The 22,812-nt window shown below is 43.6% G+C and overlaps 1 protein-coding gene across 1 annotated transcript in view; it reads right to left on the bottom strand.

Moving 5' to 3' along the window:
- ahrra (aryl-hydrocarbon receptor repressor a) overlaps window positions 1-22,812 on the bottom strand; it is a 53,191-nt gene that overhangs the window by 12,528 nt on the left and 17,851 nt on the right. Inside the window, exon 4 of the mRNA XM_086101631.1 lies at window positions 685-803. Coding sequence (XP_085957757.1) covers window positions 685-803 — 119 coding nt within the window. The remainder of the gene's footprint in view (window positions 1-684; window positions 804-22,812) is intronic.

The raw sequence follows: 22,812 nt of genomic DNA on the forward strand, positions 1-22,812 counted from the left end.
ACGCACACGAGATGTTCCCTCCTGTTCTCCAATTTGCTCATACTTGCCGATCTTGCCAATGGGGCATATAAGCGTGAAGTGTGGAAGGCAGGAAAGGGGGTCTTACAAAACAGCGTTCCCCCCCCCGCAGTTCGACCTTCCTGTCCCCACTATCGCATGTGCAAATTCAAAGTTGAGCACCTTTGGTCTGTAGCACGTCGTGCCGCAACATGCCCGGCAGCACCGAGGGCGACTGGGAGACAAACAGCATAATTAAGAGCAAGAAAAGAAAGAGAAGATCCCCAACTACAAACCATGAGGTCTTCCCCCTCCCCAAAGAGCAGAGAGAATATCTAACTGTGTTTTGCATGTCTGCGTGTGCTAAGTTGCAGTTGTTTGAGGGTATGTAATTACTACGTGTGTGCTCATTTTCAGTAGCCCCTCAAAAGAGTTTCACATTAGACCTGAGCATGAAGCTAGGAGACTTCGTTCGACGGAATGATCTGGTTTGGTTGAACAGTTTGGTTAATTGCATCTTAATCCGCGAGTCTTCTTTTCCTTTCCTCAAAGTGATGTTATACTACAGGAAACGGGCGTACCGTAGTTTGTGGAAAATAAAGTACATGCCATCCTGGTGCATTGTACTTAAGACTTAACCTGGTGCAGTTTTTGACAAGGATATATTCGGCGTGAATGGCTTCTTACCTCCAAGAGCAGGCCGCTTTCATTGACGCCCGTGCACATTGGGACACTTTCTTTCCTGCCGGGGTTGGGGTTGGAGGATGCAGTGTTGTTGTGTTTCCTGGGCGCCTTGTCTTGATTTGCTGTGAGAAAAGAAAACATAGACATTCGTTTTATATACTTGGGGGGGGGGGGGGGGGGGTGGGGGTCCTTCGGACTATTTACTATAACACACCTCACATCTGTCTGTTACTACAAGAGCCATGTCACGCGAGGGAAACAACACCTGATTTTGTTTTCTATTTCTGCTAACTATGAGTGACAATTGTCCAATATCCTCTCAAAGTCAGACAGCACATGTGGAATACATATGAAGAGTTATGAGGTAGAAGTCTCTCTTTGCTGTGCTAATGCCGGGTATTAGGGCCCGGTGAGCCCCTCGTCTAACAAGACAGAACAGTGGAGGATTTCATGACTGCGGAGGATTTCTCTCACACGGACACGCAACGCTTCCAGGCCCAGAAAGGTGGCATTTCATTAAATTAAAGGTTCTTTTATGAAAAATGCCCCTTTTGAGCTCAAAGTGGGCCCTTGTGTCAATCCCCCAAGGGCAAAGAATAGAGCCGAGAGACAATTCTAATCTTGTCGTAATCTTTTTGAACACAGTTCCCATCTTCTTGTTGCCATTTGCTGTTTGAAACAACATACTGTACATGTTTAAGCTCTACCTACAATGCAATCAGACGAGTGCGCAATTAGCCCGCGGAGAGGGTGGCGTGCACAGGGCGGTCACATGGGCATCGGTGACGTGTGTGTTGCGTGTTCGATACATGTTTGCGTGTTTCTCTTATGGGCATGCTGTCAGGGGGCATGTGGCTCACTCCAAGAGATCAGCTCTTTGCTCCGTCACTCATTGTAGCAGGCACGGATTAGTCACGCAACACAACATATACACCCACACCCACCACGGGCTCATTATAAAAAAAAATTATAAATGGTTGCATCTTCCTGCGCTTCACATCGCGCCGCGCCGCTCCCTCTTGCAAACCCCTAAGATGCCCGTTACCATCTCCAAATTCAAAACATCACTGCAGATAATTAAAGAAGTTATTATTTGGGATTAAAAAATCCTTACAAAAAATTTACAATAAATTACTCTCATATCAATGATCCCCCTGCCAGTGTTAAAACCCCCCTTTTTGGGGTTACCATGGTAACCACAGCCTCAAAAGTGGGAGATTTTTGAAATGTATTTTTCGGTATTTCAGTAAGTGCCCTGTAAGCACTTACTTTATGAGCCGTTTGCTTATTAGCTATTTATTCCAAGTTTAATGTCATAATTAACCTCTTTATTTGTGTTATTTTCCTTAAAGCCGCAATGGCTGTAGTCTGACTGTAAAGCGGTGCCCGTACATAGGAGTGCTTTATTTCCCCTCGTTACGACGGCAGCCTCATTAACTCATAAGTGCCAGCTAATAAAGTATTTTGTCACCGCCTCAGCGAGGTGCAAACATATGCAAACAAACACAGTCAGACAGCAAACGTGCGCGCGCGCGCACACACACATGCTATTCTCCTCAGTCACCGCAGCATCATCCAACTGGTGGAAATCATTGCACGGGGAAACGAATCAATTAACAGATCTTAATTTTCCTCCGTCAACGCCTTGTGTGTTTTTGTTTTGCCTCTTACGGCAGCTTTTGGAGAGGATGCAGCGTCAGGAAAGACAAACATGCGGGATGATTAATTATCGGCATAGGCACTTCCTCTGCCAACAATGCGGCCTTCATCCATCGCGACTCGCGTCTTGAGGTTTGCTTTTCTTGCCTCTATTTTCTCCCGCTCTGGACGAAGAAGGAAAACAGAGTGTGTAATGGTCAAAGCGTTTAAGTGTGAGGAAAGAGTCAAAAAAAAGAAAAAAGAAAGAAAGAAATGACAAGCAGCGGGATGTTGCCGCTGCCAAGGGGTGAGGCCCAACGTGGCCGGCTTCTTTTAACTCGCCCTGATCTGTCTTTCCACTTCCACTTGTGAATACACCAAAAATTAGGACCACCTGCCAAATATTAAGATGTCTCAATTTTGCAAAAGCTACAGCTCTCCCGGGTCTTCAAAAACAGTCATTTGAAAAGAGAATTACCACCTAAACTAAACACGTGTTAATTAGCCACCTGTTGGTAGAAAGGAAAAGTGATGGGAGGAAGATTATTATGAAGTGATTTGACTTGACCACACACACACACACACACACACACACACACACACACACACACATGCCACGCACACGCACACCCGAGGAATGTTTGGATTTTGTATATTTGATTTTAGAGGCTGTTTCAGCTCCACAGGGAGAAAAATATGAATTTACTCAGTTTTATTTCCTCAAGTGGTTGCACAAAATAAAATCACCTAAATTCAGATGCATCCTTTGAATAAAATTGAGTAATTTCAACAAGAAAACTTTGCTTTGCTGCAATTTCTCAAACCTCGCCCATGTTTGTTCAATGCAATCTCACAACAAGCTCTTCAAAATCTTGAAACTAATTCAGTTAAGTTTATAAGACAGCTTTTTGAATGATTTTTTTTTGAGTCGTACAGCACCACAGCGGATTCAAAATAGGAAGGTTTCTGTCAAAGAATAACACTGGTCAACAAATGTCTACATTTTTTAAAATCATAGCTGCCAGTAACATTTCTAAATGAAATGTTTTGTGCTGATTCCGAACCAGCCTTGTTTTTTTCCCCTGTAGCACATGAGGTTTTCATAATAGTATGACAATTTATGAATCAAGGGTAAGGTTCAGCAACAGGTGGAATCTTTTTATGAAACGTCACAGCTATAAATTAGAAATTTGTATTGTGCAAGCTTTTATCGCTCAAACTTAAAAACCAAAAAAATGAAAATATCTCCAAAACCTGATGTGCCAGAAACAAAGTGGAAACATTTTTTAAATCAGTGTCAAAAATATGTTTCGAGACAAATGGATTAGAATTTAAGACAAGATTCTGAAATGTGAGACACTTGGCCTAAAACAGTTTCATCATAAACGAGAAAGTCCTTAAAGCTTTAATTAAAGCTGACAGTCAAAATTAAATATCTCACAAAATGACGAAAAAACGCACGGATGAATATTTCAACAGGACGTTTGTATCTTAGAGGAATGGCATGACATTATGTGGAGGAGTGTCGCATGACTCCGGACTTGTTGCGCCAGTGTTTTTTGCAAGCCGTGAGCACAATGGTGGCACGCATCACATGTCGCGAATACTACAGGTCCACTCTTTGGGGCCATGTGACTATCCGCCGTGATGTGCAGTGAGGAGCAAAGAAAAAGTGTTCATACATGGCTGCTCGCAGACACAACACCAGCTGCTGCACGCTTTTAACCTTGACCTTTCACCGTGCGTGCAACACCGGCCCTCAACGAGCAAACAGGTAGCAATGCGTAAAAGCCCAAAATAGAGAAAAGACACAATGGCCGACTCCAAAGTAAATGCACAGTTTGATATGTTGTGAATCAGTCAGTAATCGACGCTCCCTTCATGAAAAACGTGGCAAAGTACCACATTTGCCTGAATGAAGCACATCAACCCACTTCAGCATAGTTCCTTGACAACAAGATGGTTCCAAATCACAATTTGTCAAAATAAAGCTCATCAACTCACGTTAACACTGTTCAGCTACATCGGCAAGCCCCAAGATGGTGCTACTACACTACTGTTGTCTAAATGAAGCTCCACAACTCAGTTCAACATAGATCAGCGGCACAAATATGCCCAAAATGTTGTCAAAATGAAAATCTTAACACTTCACAGGCCAATTTATGCCTAAATGAGGCTCCTCTCCTCATTTCAACATCGTTTCCTGGCACCAAAGCACACCATTTGTCTAAATGTAATCTTCTCAAGTCACTTAAACATAGCAGTTTGTTGGCACCAAGATGCCACGAGGTCATGCCAAATCACTACATTTGTCTAAATGAAGCTCCACAACTCACTACAAAAGGGCTCCTTAGTACCAAGATGCCACAAGATGGTGCCAAAGCAATATTTTTATTGCTTTATTTGCAAAAATATTGCTTTGGCCTAAACAAAAGAATTGAATCTCGGGGTGTCCACTGTGTTTAAAAATTGAATCCATGTGTAGGTTGAGGAGGCTACCTTATCAAGCTTCTCGCCAAAATTTTGGTCACCCTTGATTTTGTGGGAGTTTTGTGTTTGTGAATGATCTGGTGAACTTTTATGAGTCCTACTATTTCCTCTTTTACTGCGTGCAAATGACTGGCCGCCTTTTGCGCAGCACTCTCCGCGTCTGGCCTTTCTCTTCATTTCGGCAGCACGGTGCCATCTTTTGGCAGCTGATGCTCAGCTGTGTGTTTGGCTCGTAAAGAAGCGCCTTGGACTGGAACATGCGTGCACGGCGCGGCAGTCCCTCCCCTCGACGAGCCTTGCGTGAGGAGAGGAAAAACCGCACGTGTGTGTGTGTGTGTGTGTGTGTGTGTGTGTGTGTGTGTGTGTGTGTGTGTGTGTGTGTGTGTGTGTGTGTGTGTGTGTGTGTGTTGGGCCTGTGTTGGCTGAAGGCCACCTTCTTTGCCTAGTCCCGCCCCCTTCACTCAGCGCTCTTCTCTGCAAATGTGTGTGTGTGTGTGTGTGTGTAGGCAGGAAATCCACAACAGAGAGAGAGAGAGAGAGAGACGGTCGATCAAGGGTTGGCTGTCACGCGAGCGAGCCGTCTGTCAATTCCCCCCCACCCCCACCCCACCCCTTCCTCCCGACAGAGTGCTGGCGGGCGGCCAAGGCCTTGCGTGCAAGCCGGCGAGCCACATTAGCCCATAAAGAATTTCATAATAGCAACAGCTGTTAAATATTGATGACTGCTGGCAAGCGCTCAATGCTGCTCTGTAAAAAGGTTAAGCTTGCACTGTAATGGAAGCTAATACTTCATTATACCACAGCTCAAATGTCCGCAGAGCACAGTGTTCGAATCCAAGGCAAACCAGTTTGACGTTTTTCTCGTTTAAGTCGCAAATGGTAGCACCATTTTTTTCCTCAGAGAAAGTTTAGGTCATAACTCAAAACTTAATATTCCCCATTGATGCCCCCTGACCCCCACTCCTCCCACACACACTTTTTTTTAAACACACCAAACTAAATATTTTAATGACCTGTTTCATACAAGGGAACCTAACAAAATTCTATTCTATCAACCGGTCACAAGTAGACATTTGAAGTGTTTGCTTGAAGACAAAAGGGGGACTAGAGCCTAGGGAACAGGAGTAATCTTAAAAAAAAAAAAAAAAAAAGTGATTTACATTATTCACAAAAAGAGGCAAACAACGAACATGGAAAATTCAAAACACTCAATTGACAAAGTGCCTGACTGCCCTCCCGCAAAGCATAGTCAGTGTTGCCAACTAAGCAATTTATATTTAATTGCAACCTTTTCCACCCCCTAGCAACTATTAAAAAAAGCTTGCGGGCTTAATTCTCGCTATAAAACAACAGTAGCAAAAATAATATTCAAATTGTTTTACACATGACGAGAAAGGAATATGGCAAGGATGGAGTTCACGTTGGAAACGTTTGACCCGTTTGTGCGCTTCCATGCCAAATATATTTTGCAGCAGTCTCCTTGTATCACCTTGTACAACTCCATGTAAAAAAAAGAAAAGAAAACGAGAGCAAGGAATGTTGCACGCATGCGAGTTTGCCAGATTTATGTGATGTGTCGCAATCACATTAGAGCTGGGAACATGCCCAAAACAAAAGTAAGGTGGAGTAATTAGTTCATTAGGTTTTATGGGCATACAAATGTAGTTATACTCCCAAATCCGTTGGGTTCAACGTAACGTAAATTGGGTGGGTGAAATGGCACAAAACCCAACACATTGTGTTGTGGTTAAAAAAAAATCAATCTATCAATGCCTTGCTGAACACAAGTGAGAGGCAAATGTCTTGTTTGCATGTTTACATTACCAGAATTAGAGGGAAGTGATTATGATGATGACAAAGCCATGAAAATGGAAGTACACGCAGTTGTTTCCACTTCTCTACTTTGGTGGGCGAGCAGACAAGTCACGCTGCTGGGCAGGAGGAAAGTGACTCACATTCAGTAGCCACAATTTTAGGCACACCTGTGCAATTGAACAGAATCGAATACAAGAGCTGAATCTTGCCGTACGTCCATGTCACTGCCAGGAAAGCGCCAGTTGAACTTTGGTGGGTTGTTTTTCTTTTTTTTTTTTTTGCAGCGGCATGAACTGCAATGCATCGTAGTGAAGGATTTTTATGTCATATTTTGATCGCTTGTTGCGTTACAAAGAGAATATCAGAAAGAGCTCTCGATACGATGCAAATTACAACCACATCATGGTTAAATAAATACCTCCCTGACAGAATATGAATTGAGGTGTCGTTATAGTCAGGTATAATTATAAACAGCCCATTTACATTTTCAGCGTGATGTTGTGCAGATGGACCTAATTGTGGCCAGTTCAGTCAGTCAGTATCAGCCTTACTTGGATGTAAAGTGCAAACGTGTTGCAAAGGCAGTAAGCTGGCTAATTGCACTCCCTCCATGCACACACAAACTTAAGGTCGAGCGGTATGAACATCATCAAATTACGTCTGAAATAGAAAGCATGACTTATTGTGGCGCACATGATTTATGCGAGCACAAAGTCTCTCCACCGTGAAAATTGGTCGTCAAATGAACTCACTGAAAGAGTATCGCGCAGGCAGAACCAGCTACGGGTTTGTCAAAACACTCCTAAATTAAGCTTGTCAGGCTTTGGGGGGGGAAAATTAACCACAACACAAGGGCAACATGGTGCAATATTTATACAGACAATTAGGAAAGGCAACAGAATGCGGCTGGACGGCAGCTTCGGGAGAATGTGCCGCAGCTTGAAATGGTGTACGGGCTGCATTCAAGCATGTGTTACGTGACACGAGCCTGTTATGCAGGAAAGCTTTTCATTTTGACTATACTCAAATGAACGTAACGGCGTATTTCGAATTGGAGACATGAAGGCATTTGCTTCCTTCCACCGGCAGTCTTACGACCCGGCCCCTCAGGATGCAAGTGAGGATAAAAAAAACCCCCAAAAAAACCCTTGATGAGTAATTTTTATCCGAGATATGTGGCGCCCAGAGGTAAAATGACTCCACTTTGACGCCGATGTGCACAGAGGATAGACCAAGGGAAACGCCATCGCTGGGCCCGTATTTAAGTCAAATTTCAGTCCTTGGGTTCAAACGTGCTACAAAAAAGGGGCTGTACAGTATATGGCTCACAGTTCATAGCTTGCGAGTTAGCATCTTGCCACCGGCTTTTGTTTTTAGAGATCGCATGCACAGAATTAGGCTGAAGAGGTCCAGGGGAGAATTTTATAGAGGGGCATTAGTCTCCTTCTCAATGCAAGTGTGACGGGACATACCAAAAGCTACAAAAAAAAAAAAGAAACCATGCTAAAGTTTTGAATCTGAAATGAGCAGCAATATAGTAGGATGAAATTTTCACATTGCAAAAGCGGCTATTTAGAAAAAAAAAAGGGGGGGGGGTGGGGGGGATGGAGAATCGTCAATGGAAAATTTGTGCACCTCGCCTTTCGCCCAGAGTGAGTGAGGGCGGGCTCCACATGGACCCATGCATGGCGTGTTTGCATTGTACGGCTATAAATAGCATTCTCAGAGTCTTGTTTTTCATGTGAAGGCTTGTGGGTTTGTTGCTCTCTGAAGGAGTCCTGCGCTCGATAAATGCTGCATTCAGGAACCCCACCTGGCCACAATAAAGTTCCAGCTTCCTATTTCTTGACTTACACAATCATGACTTTTACGAGCAATCTGAGCTTGAAATCGCTTACGTCTTTGTGCCCGTTGGTTTGGTCGACTGTATCCAGATCAACTGAGCATATATTTGGAATCAAACCAAATATTTAGAACAATAAAGATCATCTAAAATATGGCATTTTAGTTATAGTTAGCCCGCCAATCAGATGTAAGTATATTATATAACAATACATAAATATACTGTATGATCTGAAAATAACCACCAAAAAAAAAAGCGTTACGTTTTAGGTGCATATAGCTTGAAATTCCATGAAGGTAACGGTGGTCCTTGTGTTTTAAATTGAGTAAACATGGACCTCCTTCCGTTGTCTACTTTAAGAACCACTTTACAGCAAGCAATTTGCGCTCTCTCTGTGATCACAATAAACAACATTCAACAGATTTGGAGAAAAAAAAAACAGCGAGCCCTTCAAAAAAAAAAAAAGAGTTGATTAATGAACGGCAGTCTATTTTAATCTGTTAAAAAGATTATGGTATTGTCTTGGCCCATTGAGGGAAATATTGGGCAGATGGTCCCTCAGGCAGAATCCATAGGGGAGGGGAAACGACTTTAGCGCGCAATGCTATGGAAAGGCTAGCTGTGCTCCAATTCCCAACTTCTGCATGGAGCATTTTGGCAAGCGAGCAGTCCTCACTCGTCAGGCAATTCAATGCGCTCCTACAGTGGTGTCATTTTTCTTTTTGCCACAACTCTCTTCCACTATTCGCACAGCCGTTTGAGCATTGATTCAATATCCTTTATTTTGGGTAGTCTTCCTCGGGAAGACAAAGAGCGCACTATGCCGGATATCGAGGATACTGAATAAATGCTCAAAAAGCTTTCTCGGAGTGTAGCACGCCAAAACGAAACCCCGGAGGGTGAGCCTCGCCAATGTGTAATTAAAAGGGTACGGGGTGGTTAATGTGTCGGGGCTTGAGGGGGATCAAGTGATTGGCGTGATGCTGATCATGCTTTATGTATGACTGCCATTAACTTGTCAGTAGATGCTATCAGAGGTGTTGTGTGTCCACCGTGCGTGTGTGCGCCTGCGCGTCCGTTCTGTATGTGTGTGGATAGTCATCTAGGGCAGCGGTGTCATAAGGTCAGGACGTTCACCCTTTTTGTGCCCCCCCTCCCCACACAGCTGTCAACAGCATCCTTGTTAAAAAATTAAATCACTAAAAATTGGACAACAAGATCTCAACGCATGCTACTCAATGACTTGATCTATAATGAGCGTCTCTCCTCTGACTCGGCGAAATTGCGCAGACGTCGCCTTTGACAGTTAAAGGCCAGCGACCATAGTGGGCGTCGACCTGTCAGTTGCTCTTAAGCATCAAGCCGCTCACCTCCCGCGGCTCGCACCAACAATATCGCACAACAATTTGGATCCCGAGTGAGCTAATTCATTAAGTGACACGCTAACTCAACAGTAATCTGATTATCCTTCTACCAACACCTCATCACGTACACTCAAGGGGAGCTCAGTCACAGAGCTGATATGAAAGCAGATGTCTTAAAAAATGATTTTTTTTCCCTTCCAATATTTGATTTGTTTGTTTTTTTTGAGGGGGGGGGGTTGTTCATTGTTGCAACCATATTTCAATTGCCCGATGTGATGACCTCACCCAAGGTGAAAGTTAGCTTCAAAACTCAACAACGTATCATTGCTCCTCACGGCGTATGAGGCGTCATATTCCGGTGTGAGCCGCACAAGACACTGAGCGAGACATAAAGGGGCTGAAGTCCGCCTCGTCCATATCGTGACCGTCCACTTGACATTCTCCCATCTGCGCCCCTTGCATGTCATCTCAACTATCTAATCCCGCCCTGTTCCTACTAACAGTCCGATCACTACATTTGGCACAGGGAGGGAGAACATCCACGACTCGTGCTACCACCCAGCAGTGTGTGTGCGCGTGTGTGTGTGAAGGATATCGGAGGTGGAGGGCTTGATGGGAAGCGATCGTAGGATCACGCGAGCATGCTATAAGAGGCAAACGGAGTCACGCATGCTGAGGCTTTGCTGTTCTGGGGATGCCACTTCACTTCCTGGCCTCTGTTGTTCGCGTGATGCTGACAACAGACAGTCCGCATACAGCGCGTGCATATTCGCGCGTGCTACGTTTCATCGCAAACTAACGGAAGCATTTTGCGGAGTGTAAACAAACGTTGAAGTGTCTGCCAAATAGGCCGACGCTGTGAGGGCGAGCCACTGTCATTCACATTGAGAAAGTTTTGTCTATAGAGAAAGGATTTTGTATACACTTGATGTCCAAAAACAAAACCTTACACCACTTCTAAAGTGTCTTTTTGTTTGTTTACCGATCCGACATTTGATTTGAGTCGGTGAAAAACAGGTTGATGTGTTCAAAACTTTGACAACATGCGACTTGAGTCTGAGTGGCTGTGAATATGAGTCGACTAAATGCGCATATGGATGGTCTTCCTCTCACGACGCCGCATTTCAATATTTTGGAATAAGTGCCTGAAAAAAGCCAAAGAAACGCACATGCAGATCCTGTGACACTTAAGAAAAAAATTTCAAGACTTGATATAAACTGCAGACACCTGTAAGGCCGTTCTCAGAAAAAGTAAAGCATAGCAATTAATAGGGAGACATCATGATGCTGTTCATGAAAATAGCCGTGATGTAAAAAAACAACAAGTTCCGACCCTCTAAGCCTTAACCACTTTGAATATCGTAAAATATAGTGTTCATGGCAACATATAGCGTTGCAATATGCATGACTTGAAATAAATGCCTTTCAAGGCCCTTTTTTGAAGGCATCAAAGAGATTTTTCCCAATATAAACAAAGGATGCAATTTCCACGCCGTGGAACCGCAGATGTCTGAGGGATGAGAAGAACATATGTTTCCAAAACAGTTCTCTCTGGAGCCGCAACTGTTCCTTTACAGTACGTCACCATATAGGCAAGCCTTTTCTGCTTTCCGCTGATTTATGAGCACGGACTGGAATGCCTGAGCAATAGATTCAGGATGTTTCCTGCAGAAGAGACTTTTCTGTTATGGAGGAAGCATCAGCAGAGTGACTAAGATCAGGTCTCCTCGTGTGATTTAGAGCTCCATATCTGTTATTTGACTCATCAGAACAGTTGCAAAAACGTGGCCACATCGGAAATTAGCGAGTTCGAATAAATATTCAGGAGTGAGATCATGACAAAGCGTGGAGTAAAATTGAAATATTTGGCCTCAAGCTTTGAGAATGAACAGGAGGTTAAAAGCAGCAGTGGCATTATTACAATTTAATTGACGATGTATTGCACTTTTATTATATTTGTACCCTGTGTGTGTGTGTTTGTGTGTGCGAGTGTGTAAACAGTTGATAGGTCATTTTTGTGAAGTACTACATTCACTTTGGGCCGACTATTCCCTCCTTCATACACTCTCTGTCCACACTGACACACGCACACATGGCAGACCACTGCTGAGGATAGCGTGAGAGGCCCTAATACGATGTGTCAAGCCCAGCAGTAGCTGGCCATCAAGTCATGTGCGCCCTGCCAAGTTAAACCCTTTAAAAAGTCAAAAGGGATTGGCACCGAGGAGGAGAGACACCTGTAGAGAAGAGGAAGACATAACAGCATTTCATGGAAAATTAGACACAAGAAGTTAACAGTTGAGTCACAAAAACTGCGAAAACTCCCGTTCCTTTCACATTGTCGTGCGGCAGGAAGTGGCGCTGAAGCTCTGTGGTCCGCCTATCCATTTCCTGCATGACACCAGTAATTATTGCCGGCACCGCAAAGCCATTTAGTGCTGACAAAACACCTTTGCATCTGCCCAACGGTGGTTTGGGTGAGCCAAGAGGACACCTGATGTGTCATTGGAGACACGGCGCTTGCTTCCTAATGTCTTTAAAGGTTTCAGTCACACTGATTAAAAAAAAAAAAAAAAGAAAACGCCCTTAGATATGTTGGAGACGGAGGAAGCCAACACATTCATAGTGAGCTGCACTAACCTGATGACTCATCCAGCTTTGAATTACTGACAAAGCACATGAGCCAAACATCAACATTGCGACATCATGTGTACAAACAAATCAGTGGAAGCATTTTGGCGTGCCGTGCTCAAAGTGGACAATGGCAGCTGGGGGATGGGCAACGGGCATACTCATCAATTCCTCTCCAGTGAACTCCCATTTATCTCCCATCTATCGCGTCCACCCACCCGTGATACAAAAGAGAATTAAACACCGAAATTAAAATCTTCAGCCAAACCGTATTTCATCTCATGAAAGTCTGTTAGCTTAATACTAGTACAGAATGTGAAATATCATTGATTAATTCGAAACTTTCAAACAACGGCTCCCTTTGCTGTTACTTAAAGGTAAAAAAACCAAACAAAAAAAAAAAAAAACCTAAAATGGTTTCAGGAACTCACGAATCCAACAAATCCTGTAGGGACGCAAACATCTTTTCCCACAGAAGTGTGTGGTCTTGTCATTCTGACTCGATTTCTACTGTGGTCTCTGAGTTTTAAATAGCTAACTATATAATCTGTCCATTCTAGTGGAGCACCTCTTTGAACACGCATTTTTATGGAACACCATGCAGTTTAAAAGTCACTTTTCTGAGGGTTATTTTTTCTACCAGGGTTTGCACATGGTGCTGGAGCTTCGGTATCAGTGGAAAACATGTTACCTATATGACAGTAGATACGGACAGATAGCATGGGGTTTTTTTTTCTTCATATATTTTTTCTTTCGTGCACTGTGGTAAATTAAATTCAACAGTAGCAAAAGGGTATTTGTTTAGTTTAATGTACTGTACAATGAATGTTGGAAATCGTTGTGCTTGTTATCTTTTGTGTAAAAAAAAAACAACCCCCCCCACCCCCGCAGGATTTCATAATATCCATTGTTCATGAAAGTTAACGTCGGGGTTGTAATTCAGGGATTACTGTAACCGCCGTTCTACCAACCGAAAGTTAAACAAAGCAATGCAAAAGCTGTTTTTTTTTCTTTTCTGGAAGATAAAAAGGCAGAAAGGGAGCAAAAGATAAAGAGGAGCCCAGGAGGGAGCCGTCATAAAAGGCATTGAGAGTCATGTTCCCACTGGACAATAAAACATGAAGGAAGAAGTCCTTTGAGGCTTCCACTGCACTGTAGAAGACAGTCAGTGGGTGTGCCAGATGTGAATCAAACGTGCTTCAAGTTTCATTGTCTTCTTCTTCTTAGTGGAACTTACTGAAGTGGTCTCGCCTCGCAGACATGACATACAGACGACTGCTTTAATTGCGAGGCCTAACCTGGTTCCCAAACAGTGCATTTCGCAAAAAAAAAACAAAAAAAAAAGATAAAGTGACCAGGACGGACAATCGTACAAGAGCAAAGCTTAAAAATGAGCCTGTCCTCACACCAACAAGATGCATTCATAAAACGTCGTGGTTTTATTAAAAACCCGGCACTCGAAACCAAATATTTCGACTGGATTTGGGAAAGTACAACCAAAATGCAAATCATAGTTGCCAACTTAGGCAATGATGGTCTTTATTTACTTTTGAATACCCAATCAGTGAGACGATATTACAGTAATCAATAAAATGTTACTTTGTAGGTCCCCTTTTTGAATGATCAAACATGTCCACTAAATGGAGAGGACATTGTGATACATCAACTCTCTCTGCGATATGCAAAGCGCGGCACCGCCTCTCGTTCCCAGTTCCAATTTTGTCTTGCCTTATGACACACAATCTCATCTATGACCGTTTTCACGAGTGAAGGACCAGTGGGAGCATCTCAGATCAGTTGCTCCACATTAAATTCTCAAAGAAAAATCACAGCTGATATGAATGTTATTTCCCACTTGCCCCAATGACTTTGTGCCATATAAAAAGCGATAAAATAAATTTTTCATGTTTTTTTTTTCCTGGTGGAATAATACAGGGTGACATTTCACTCAATGAAAACTTTCCAGTCAAGGATGAATGTAGGTAGCCCGAAAATGGAAGAGTACACTTAAAGTGATGTACTGCTCACAATTTGTCACATTTAGATGGAGCCTCGATAAAGATATTTTTTTGTGCCTTTTTTTTTTTAAATTCATTTAATGGATGGATGGTTGCAGACGTCACAACGTTCGACACGAATCTGTCCACGCCTGCGTTGGGCATACGAGGGAGCAGAGCTTAAGGTTGGTGGGAACGTGGCTTTCGTCTTTGTTCAACCCGAGGCTGTTTCATATAAACTGTGGAGCTTTTCTTTTATTCTTTCTGTTGTCTGTAACATTCACTTTAAAGGACTTGACAGATGCAAGAAATATTGCTTGTTACGACGCTGCGGTTGCCTTCCTGTTGCTTCAATTCATGTCTCTTGTCTCTAATCCAAACAAGCTGCTTGATATGTTGCCAGCACGCACGTACACTCTTCTTCCTGCTGCATCGAATGCTTTTTTAAAAAAGTTTTTTTTTCAAGTCTTACTTTATAAAACAGTGTTCATTTTAATCTGGCACATCAAACGGTGTCGTGTTTTCATGACGGGCGACATTCCAAAAAAAAAAAAAAAAAAAACCAAAACAAAAGAAGTGAGGATTGTGTGTGTGTGTGTGTGTGTGTGTGTGTGTGAGCGTTTGCATCTGATGAAATTCAGGTGTGTCACTTCCATATCCTGAAGGTGTGTGAATGATGAATCCGCGTGTGGAAAGGGCGTTTTGTATGATATGAATTTGTATGTGTGTGTTTGCATGGGGTGTGTGTGTGTTGCTATGTGGGAGGCAGAAAGCAGGGATTCCCTAAAGCAAGTTCAGTAAATCCTCACCAGGCACGGATTCCCAGGCATCGCGTGCAGCAGGGTGGGACTGCTGGACTAAACCACGCCCCTGCATATACAAACACACACACACTTGTAACAGGGCCCAGTGTACTGGTTAGGTGCAACACTTATCCGAGTGTTGTGGGAGGATTAGTGAGTTCCCACCATGCTCTCACCTGTCATCCCCATTAAACCCATAGCTGTTGTTTGCGTGGCCGAGTGAGATGATGTCTTATCGCTGCAGCCGCCCTCATCTGGTTAACCTCAACCATAGTCCGTGCCTCCGTGTTGTACATGGGTGGAAATGCATAACCACGGTAGGCTCCGAGTCGAACGCCAAATGATACTTACAGTATCTCAAAGACATTATGAACCCATACTCCGCTCGGCTGGTATGCGTGCGATTTAGTTTACAGCACATCAGCACAAACACGCTTTTGTCGGTACAGTTTTTGTGGGTGGCACGACGAGACTTGTGGCGAGGGGCTTGTGCAAAGTAGTTGCATTGTGGGTGGTCAGCGCAGCAAAGATCGGAGCACTGATGGGAAAAAAAAAACAGTTGGCGTGTGTGTGAGTGTGTGTCATGCAACACTGTGTGTGTGTGTGTGTGTGTGAGATGACTCACTTTTGTTTATCTTGCAGTAATATGTGTACAGCATGTGGCCGGCTATTTTCAGTGAAAAATAAGCTTATGGCTTTAGCGAGATGATACGCCAAGCGGACAAAACGTGTGGTACACCGACTCACTAATATGCCAACAAGATCTCGTCTGTAAAAGTACAGTAAGAAGGCGGGCTAGTCCATTGCATGAGAAGGGGAAGGGCAATCGAAACATGAGCATGATAAATTAAGCATTTTGAGGTGTGTGTTTTTAAGCGTGTGAATTAAGCGCGCAACAAAACTAATTGCTGTAAAACAAAATGACTTCTATGAAACGTTGAGGTTTCCTGGAAATCTCGGGGCCTCAGGCAACTGCCTTTGGCCAATGGTGAGTCCACCCCATAACTGGAGGTGCTATACGCAGTCACGTGGAGTGAACTGCGCCACACCTAAGTATTTTTTCAACATTTTTCCCCACTCGCTACATGATACCGTCGCGTGTGACAATCATAGTCCGAAGCCGACATATTTACATCACATCTGGGGATTGCTACGTAATGCTGCCATGCATTACCCAGTATTTTCGTCCTCACTTCATTTCTGCCGAGGCATTAAAGCGAGACTAATTTAACCCATGCATGGCATCTCCACAGCTGGATGCAAATCATCCAGCTGAGCTCTCTGGCAGAAAAGATGATGTCGAGCTAAAAATCATTACATCTGGTAAACATTACATCTTGATACATTTCCACATTGCTTGAGCTTCTCCACAGCAGGTGAGGCAAAGATGAGTAAGAACAGGACAACTAGTTTACTGTACAGTTCACGGCCAAACTGGAACATCCGAGAACTTTTGCGTTTTGTGACTCGATGTACTCATGTTGAGTTGGCCATGGAAATCCACATAAAATCTACACATAACTGTATGAACACTGCCTCATATTAGTATGTGTACGAGCGCGTTGCACAAACCTGACACCATTACAGCATGGGATGCACAGCACCTGTGCAAACAGTGCGACAAAGGCGTGCCTGTTTTCGCAGACGGGGACCTTTAATTAGCCTTTCATTTAGCTTAGAGCTCCCACATTTCACATACTGAGACGCAGTTACGGAACAAACAGGGAATAGAGAAGAGCCGTGAATCATTATTTCACCAAAACTAATCACGCTGATCATTTTCTACCGTGCGATCATTATTTAGAATCTCCGGGACAGTGATAAAAGTAAAAAAGGCACCGTCGCACACAAACTAATGGATGTTGAAATTGTCATTCGAAATCGAATAAGCAGACACACATCAGCGCGCACACTTGCGCCAACATCCCTAAATACTCCATGATTTACAGACCACAACTAAGGAGTTATGTAATGGTCAAACATGTGGCCGGTATTGCAAACAAACCCATCGCACGCAACGACAGAGAGGTCATTTATGTCGAGTCATGCCACAGTGCTCTCGCTAGCCCGCATCGCACTCTCTCTTGGTCCCAAAGGAGCACTTGTGCGGCTCACTGGGAAAGCGGTCAAACATTATTAGCTCAGCAACATGCCACTGAGTTTTTCCTCGCATAAGTCGAGGCCCGAAATAGATTTAACACTGCGACGGGAGCACGCGATGTCCTCTGTCTCCAGAGCCATTGATGAGCAATGTCAAGCAGGCCTCTGCTGAATAGGCCGAGGCCAAACACACCCATTCCGTGTGAGACCCAATTAAACTGCACCAGGAAGGTGACGATCCAGAGACCGTGCAAGGCAGCACAACTCAGCCAAAGCACAAAATCAAGAGCTGAGAAGGAGCACGTGATTGCTACTATGGAGTCTTTGAGGCATTGAATACTGTGTTACTTTCATGCAACCGCAAATCTCATATTAAGTTCAAGTCCCCAATTTTATAACAAACACAATTAAATATTTTTTAAAAAGTTCTTTTCCTAATCCACTTGCTGGAGAGACTTTGGGCAGATTGGGTTGAAGATTGGACTTGGGTGGGCCGAAGAGATGAAGCTGGTCACCATTAAAAAATGGATGGATGGATATACATGATGGTTAACTTCTTTTTACACTTTGAACAAAGAATGTTTCAAATGAAAAATTGATTCACCGACACCTTACTCTCGTGATTAAACTAGCATTGATGACACATTAATTAGTCTGAAAATGATAAATAAAATCTTGGTGCGTGTCTTTATTCATATTCTGGAAGTAAATTAGCTTCATGTTCAGCTAAACAGGCTCAGATTTCACACAAAGTAGGTTTGTGAGTGTACCGAGACAAAATATTTCAACTAGTTTTCTGCTCTTCGCGCGATGCCCTGAGATGTCGCCTGATGGTAGTGGAGGAGTAGCTGGCGTTGGTTATCCGCTGATAGCCGGCCGGCTTGACAATAAACAGCAGTGTGATGGAAGATTTCAGAAGAGGTCAGACGAGCAGCCGAGGCTCCTTGCGGGGTAGACGCCGAAGAAAGCAGGGTAGTAAACGTCTCAAGATGACACAGAGACAGGTTCGGATTGCTAATTGCGCTGGGGGAAGTTAACAGATAATCACAGTCTTCTTTAAACTTTGAGGCACAGTAGAAATTAAAGTCAACTTGTGAAGTAAAGTGAGTGGCTGGACTTTTGATTGATTTGATTCATTCCATTTTAAATGTTATTAGTGGTGCAGTTATCGATATGCATGTTGGCGAACGAGCGAAGTTTTCTTGGCCAACGTGCAAAGCTGGCGTGTGCGAGCCTCAAATTCGGAAAGCGCCACTGACGTGGTCTAACACAAATATCGGCACTCCCTGATTAATTGCTTCTTATTTTCATTTCCTCCTCTGACCACGTCAGAACTGTCAAGACTTTTCTTCCGCTGTTCGGGCATTTCATAAACAATGTCTTACATTTGGGCGGTGGAGTAATAAATAACTAAAGATGGTTAAGTGAATCAAAGACTCATGCGATACTGTTAATATGGTGTAGAGGGAACACAAGAACCCTCTTAGGATAAACATCAATTACTTTTCGAACATCCTCCAACTCTGACATATGTATCGCAAATGCCCCACCATTAAATTCACATCGACCCGCATTCCAACACTTGTGTCGAGACTGAAGCGCGACATGTAGCGCCAGCGTGAGAGATGCTACACATATGGAGGATGGAGGAAGGAATTGGCACGAGTTGCCGCTAATGTATCACCACGAACGTGATGAGTCGCACGCTCAAAACAAGCCATAAATTGGCTGTGATCACGCTCAGCTATGGAGACATACAGTAGAAGTGACAGCCAGAAAAAAAGAGCGGAAGAAGAGGGAGGGGGAGCAATGATGGTGTGACGCAGCAGTTTATAACTGTATATGAATGTGTTACATTGACATACACAATTCACAATTTTTTTTAAATGCTCGCACAAAACGGCAAGTATACATAAAGATGATAGACTTGTCTTCGGTAACATATGTAATGTGCTTCAACCTCCTGTATGGACTCCAGCAAATCAGTTCCTCTTTCCACCATGTCAAGGACTGCGGCGATTTTAAAGGGAATGGGTGGGGCCGCTTCTCGAATCAAGTCGGCTGTGTTCGCTCCCACCACGGCGCAAAACGCCTGCTTGGCTGAACGTGTTTGCGAAAATACCAAAACAAACTCCGGCTCGCCCCTACGCGGATTTAGATCGAGCCTCACGCCAGACTTGAGCCGGTTTCTAATATGGAATACAAATGCATTTTCTCTGCTTTCACTGACTGGTGATGAATCATGCAAACTGATACCACATGACAGATTTGCGTGTGTATGTGTGTGTGTGTGTGATTTGGGGGTGGTTGTGTGTGTGTATGGGGGGGGGGGGTGGTGATCCAACCTTTGAGTGGAACTGCTCAACTGAGTGAGGAAATTAGGAAATTACAGTTTCATCAACAAAAAGCGTCATCTGCAACATCCATCATCATTGAAGCAGGAGCTATCTTTCACTCAGTGATTAAATTGTTAGAAACACAAATTATGAACACATTTGTGTTTTGTTCTGCGTGCAAAACTTCAAACCAGAGGGTTATAATTACTTCAAATGTGTTAAGATACATGCCACAGCCCTGGATTTGACAAATTACTTCTTTTTTTTTTTCATTCAGAGGAGCCCAGAGTTCAAAGTAAACATGGTGCCTCAGCATTCAGATGTTATGCTGCGTGTAAATGGAAAAAAGATGCCGATCGAAGCGAAGTGAGGCCCGGGTGTAAATGTTTTCAATCCAGGTTATCAATTATGCTTTCTTCCCATGCGATTCAAGGTTTTTGGGACCGGGACTGTCTTCGGTGGTTCTTTTTTCTTCTGTGACTCTTCTTTCGACGGTTGTCTCTGCAATTGAGTTTGGCTATTCAATATGCCCGAATGAGATGAATGCTATTGATTTATAAGTGGGCATGTGTGCCTAATAAAGTGTCGGGCGAGTGTGGGAGCGAGCGACCACATGTGGCGCCCCCGCTTAAAAGCGTGAAAGCGGGTCGCCGTCTTGGTAACAAAGATGCCGTTTGTCATGAGACAGACCCGTTGAGCCTTCTCGTCTCTCCTCTGCCTCATCCCGCATCGCGCTCCCAGCCCTTGTCCTGGTATGCCCTCCCTCCCTCCATCATGCCGCCGTCCCCGTTGAGCGACTCATGCATGGATACAATGTGCTCCACTGTGCTCTTTGAAGGCTAGCATTACCGCTCACACGCAATCTACGCGGAACGCTGATATGTTCCTCCCTCTCATTTATCTTTATTTCTGTATTTCCCCTTCTTTAATCCACTTTTCTGCGTTAACCCTTTTCACCATGGGGCTGCGCTCGGATGTGTATTTACGGGCCCCAAAAAAAGAAAACGAACTCGCTCGCAGTGACACCGGCCTTTGATTCATTTCTCTTTTAAGTTCTTAAAATTGCCTTTGTGGCGACAGAAGAAGACGAAACGTCGCACATCCAAAAGATTTTCGGGGACATTTTCATTTTCTTCTGCATTTTCATTTGTGTGGCATGCTTATTTTGCAAATGAATAGCTTGCACCTTTCTTTAATGACATGTCTCCAACCACAGTGGCTCAACGGCAACGGGATCCTTGTTGATCACGTGAAGTGGAAACCGAGGAGCTCGATCCGTGCAGAATTGCTATTAGTCTCCATCAGCAATAGACTCGGCATATTTTAATATTCAAGGTTGTGTTTAGCAATGGCGCGACACAGAATTGGCCGAGCGGTGGCTCGGGGACGCTCTCAAACCAAATTACCGCTGTGTATGCTTATGCTTATCAAAGCGCTCAATTTATATCACTGTCATTATCGAAATGCTCATCCTGGTCCGCTTTTGTTTTCAAACGCCGACCCTGAATTGAAAATAGGAGCATCAAAAACACCCCCGCTGTGTACTGTATGTAATATATGCATCGACGGCGTGTAGCCTTTCAATTGTTTCCTTGTGGTCAGCTTCCAACGGAGCTGGAGCCGCAGACATTTCTCCTGGATATTCCGAGCGTGCCAGTGCCACATCAGGAATACGATACTTGATGTTTTCTTTCTTTTTTTTTTTTTTCTCCCGCTGACTGAGTGACAAAAATATTCATTTCCTCCATCTTTTTTTCATTTCTGGCTTAGTGTATCGTTGCTGTACGAGCACGCGATGAGAATGCTCCTGTGTGAACTGCCCTTTGGTGTCAGTCGCTCCCTTGTGATCTGACTCGCCTTGCTTTTTTCTTATACCATACGGGAGTAAGGCAATGACGATTCCATGGGCTGCATGATTGACAAAGGCACAAAAATATATATATACAGTATGTGCTTTTAAAATACGGCATTGAAGTGATGTGGCCCAAATCCCTCATGGCACCCTTGGTTGTCCCCTCCATCTACGCGTCTTTTCACACTCATTCACAGGCGCTCTGGCTCCTTCTCCACTCGGTTGGACAGATCGTTTTCATAACCACTTTTCCGAGGTCACCGCCGTGTCTGCAGTAGTCACGCAACCCCCCTTGCCTGCTCAGTCAGCGTTACACAAACGTGCACGCGCATATACGCACGCAGACTCCTGTGCTTTAACCCCGCGTTAAAGGGGAGAGCGCGCAGATTCCTCCCCCCCCCCCCCCCCCATGCAGCCACAACAGACTTTTTTTTTCAGGGGGTCGGCAAGTCTATTTTTGGCATTCGGCGCCTATGGCATTCCAAAGCACACTTGCAACCTGTGGCTGCAGGGTGGGAATGCATCTGGCTTAAGATGAGATGAAACAGACTGACGTTGGAGGATGAAGCAAGCTGTCACTTCAGGTAGCATTCTGCTACAGCGGGAGGGAGGTTGCAAAGCAAAATGCACATATCTGTGCAGCGTAAAGAGATGACATCTAACCTAAGATTGACCAACGCACGGTATATAGCAAGGTTATTATAGTTAATGAAATCTAACCAACTAAAACGGAAAAAAAAAAAAAATTATGGAATAAAATTAAAACGAACCGAAACTCCATCTGATGTTGATTAAGCTAACTAAAACTATAATTGTCGCGAACATGTCCTTTGTTTTCACTTTTGATATCATACATGAGCTTTTGGGTTTCATCTTAAATGTGTTAATCTCGGTATTGCTGTACATCCGTAGCTACAGAAGAAGGAAGGCTTTGAGAATTGTAGGTTACTTTATTACACAATACAGTACTTGGAAAAGTTACTTTTTTTTTTACCTTGTGCTTGACAATTACTCAATTTATTTAAAAAAAGTAAAACTAATCAAATTAAGATAAAACGAAGCATTTCTGACGAACAAAAATGAATTAAAACTCACAAACATGCTCTAAAACCAAATTAAAATGAACCAAAATGTTTTAAAAAAATGTCAAAAGGAAGTTAGACAATGAAACTATCATGAAAAATCCAAAACTCCAAAAACAGACAAAATGAAATAAAAATTGCCATTTTTAACCCCCCCCCCCCCCACCCCATTTTGTTTTG

Source organism: Hippocampus guttulatus, chromosome 21, assembly GCF_054856545.1.
Source record: "Hippocampus guttulatus isolate MCC_2025c chromosome 21, RoL_Hgut_1.0, whole genome shotgun sequence".
Lineage (NCBI taxonomy): Eukaryota > Metazoa > Chordata > Actinopteri > Syngnathiformes > Syngnathidae > Hippocampus > Hippocampus guttulatus.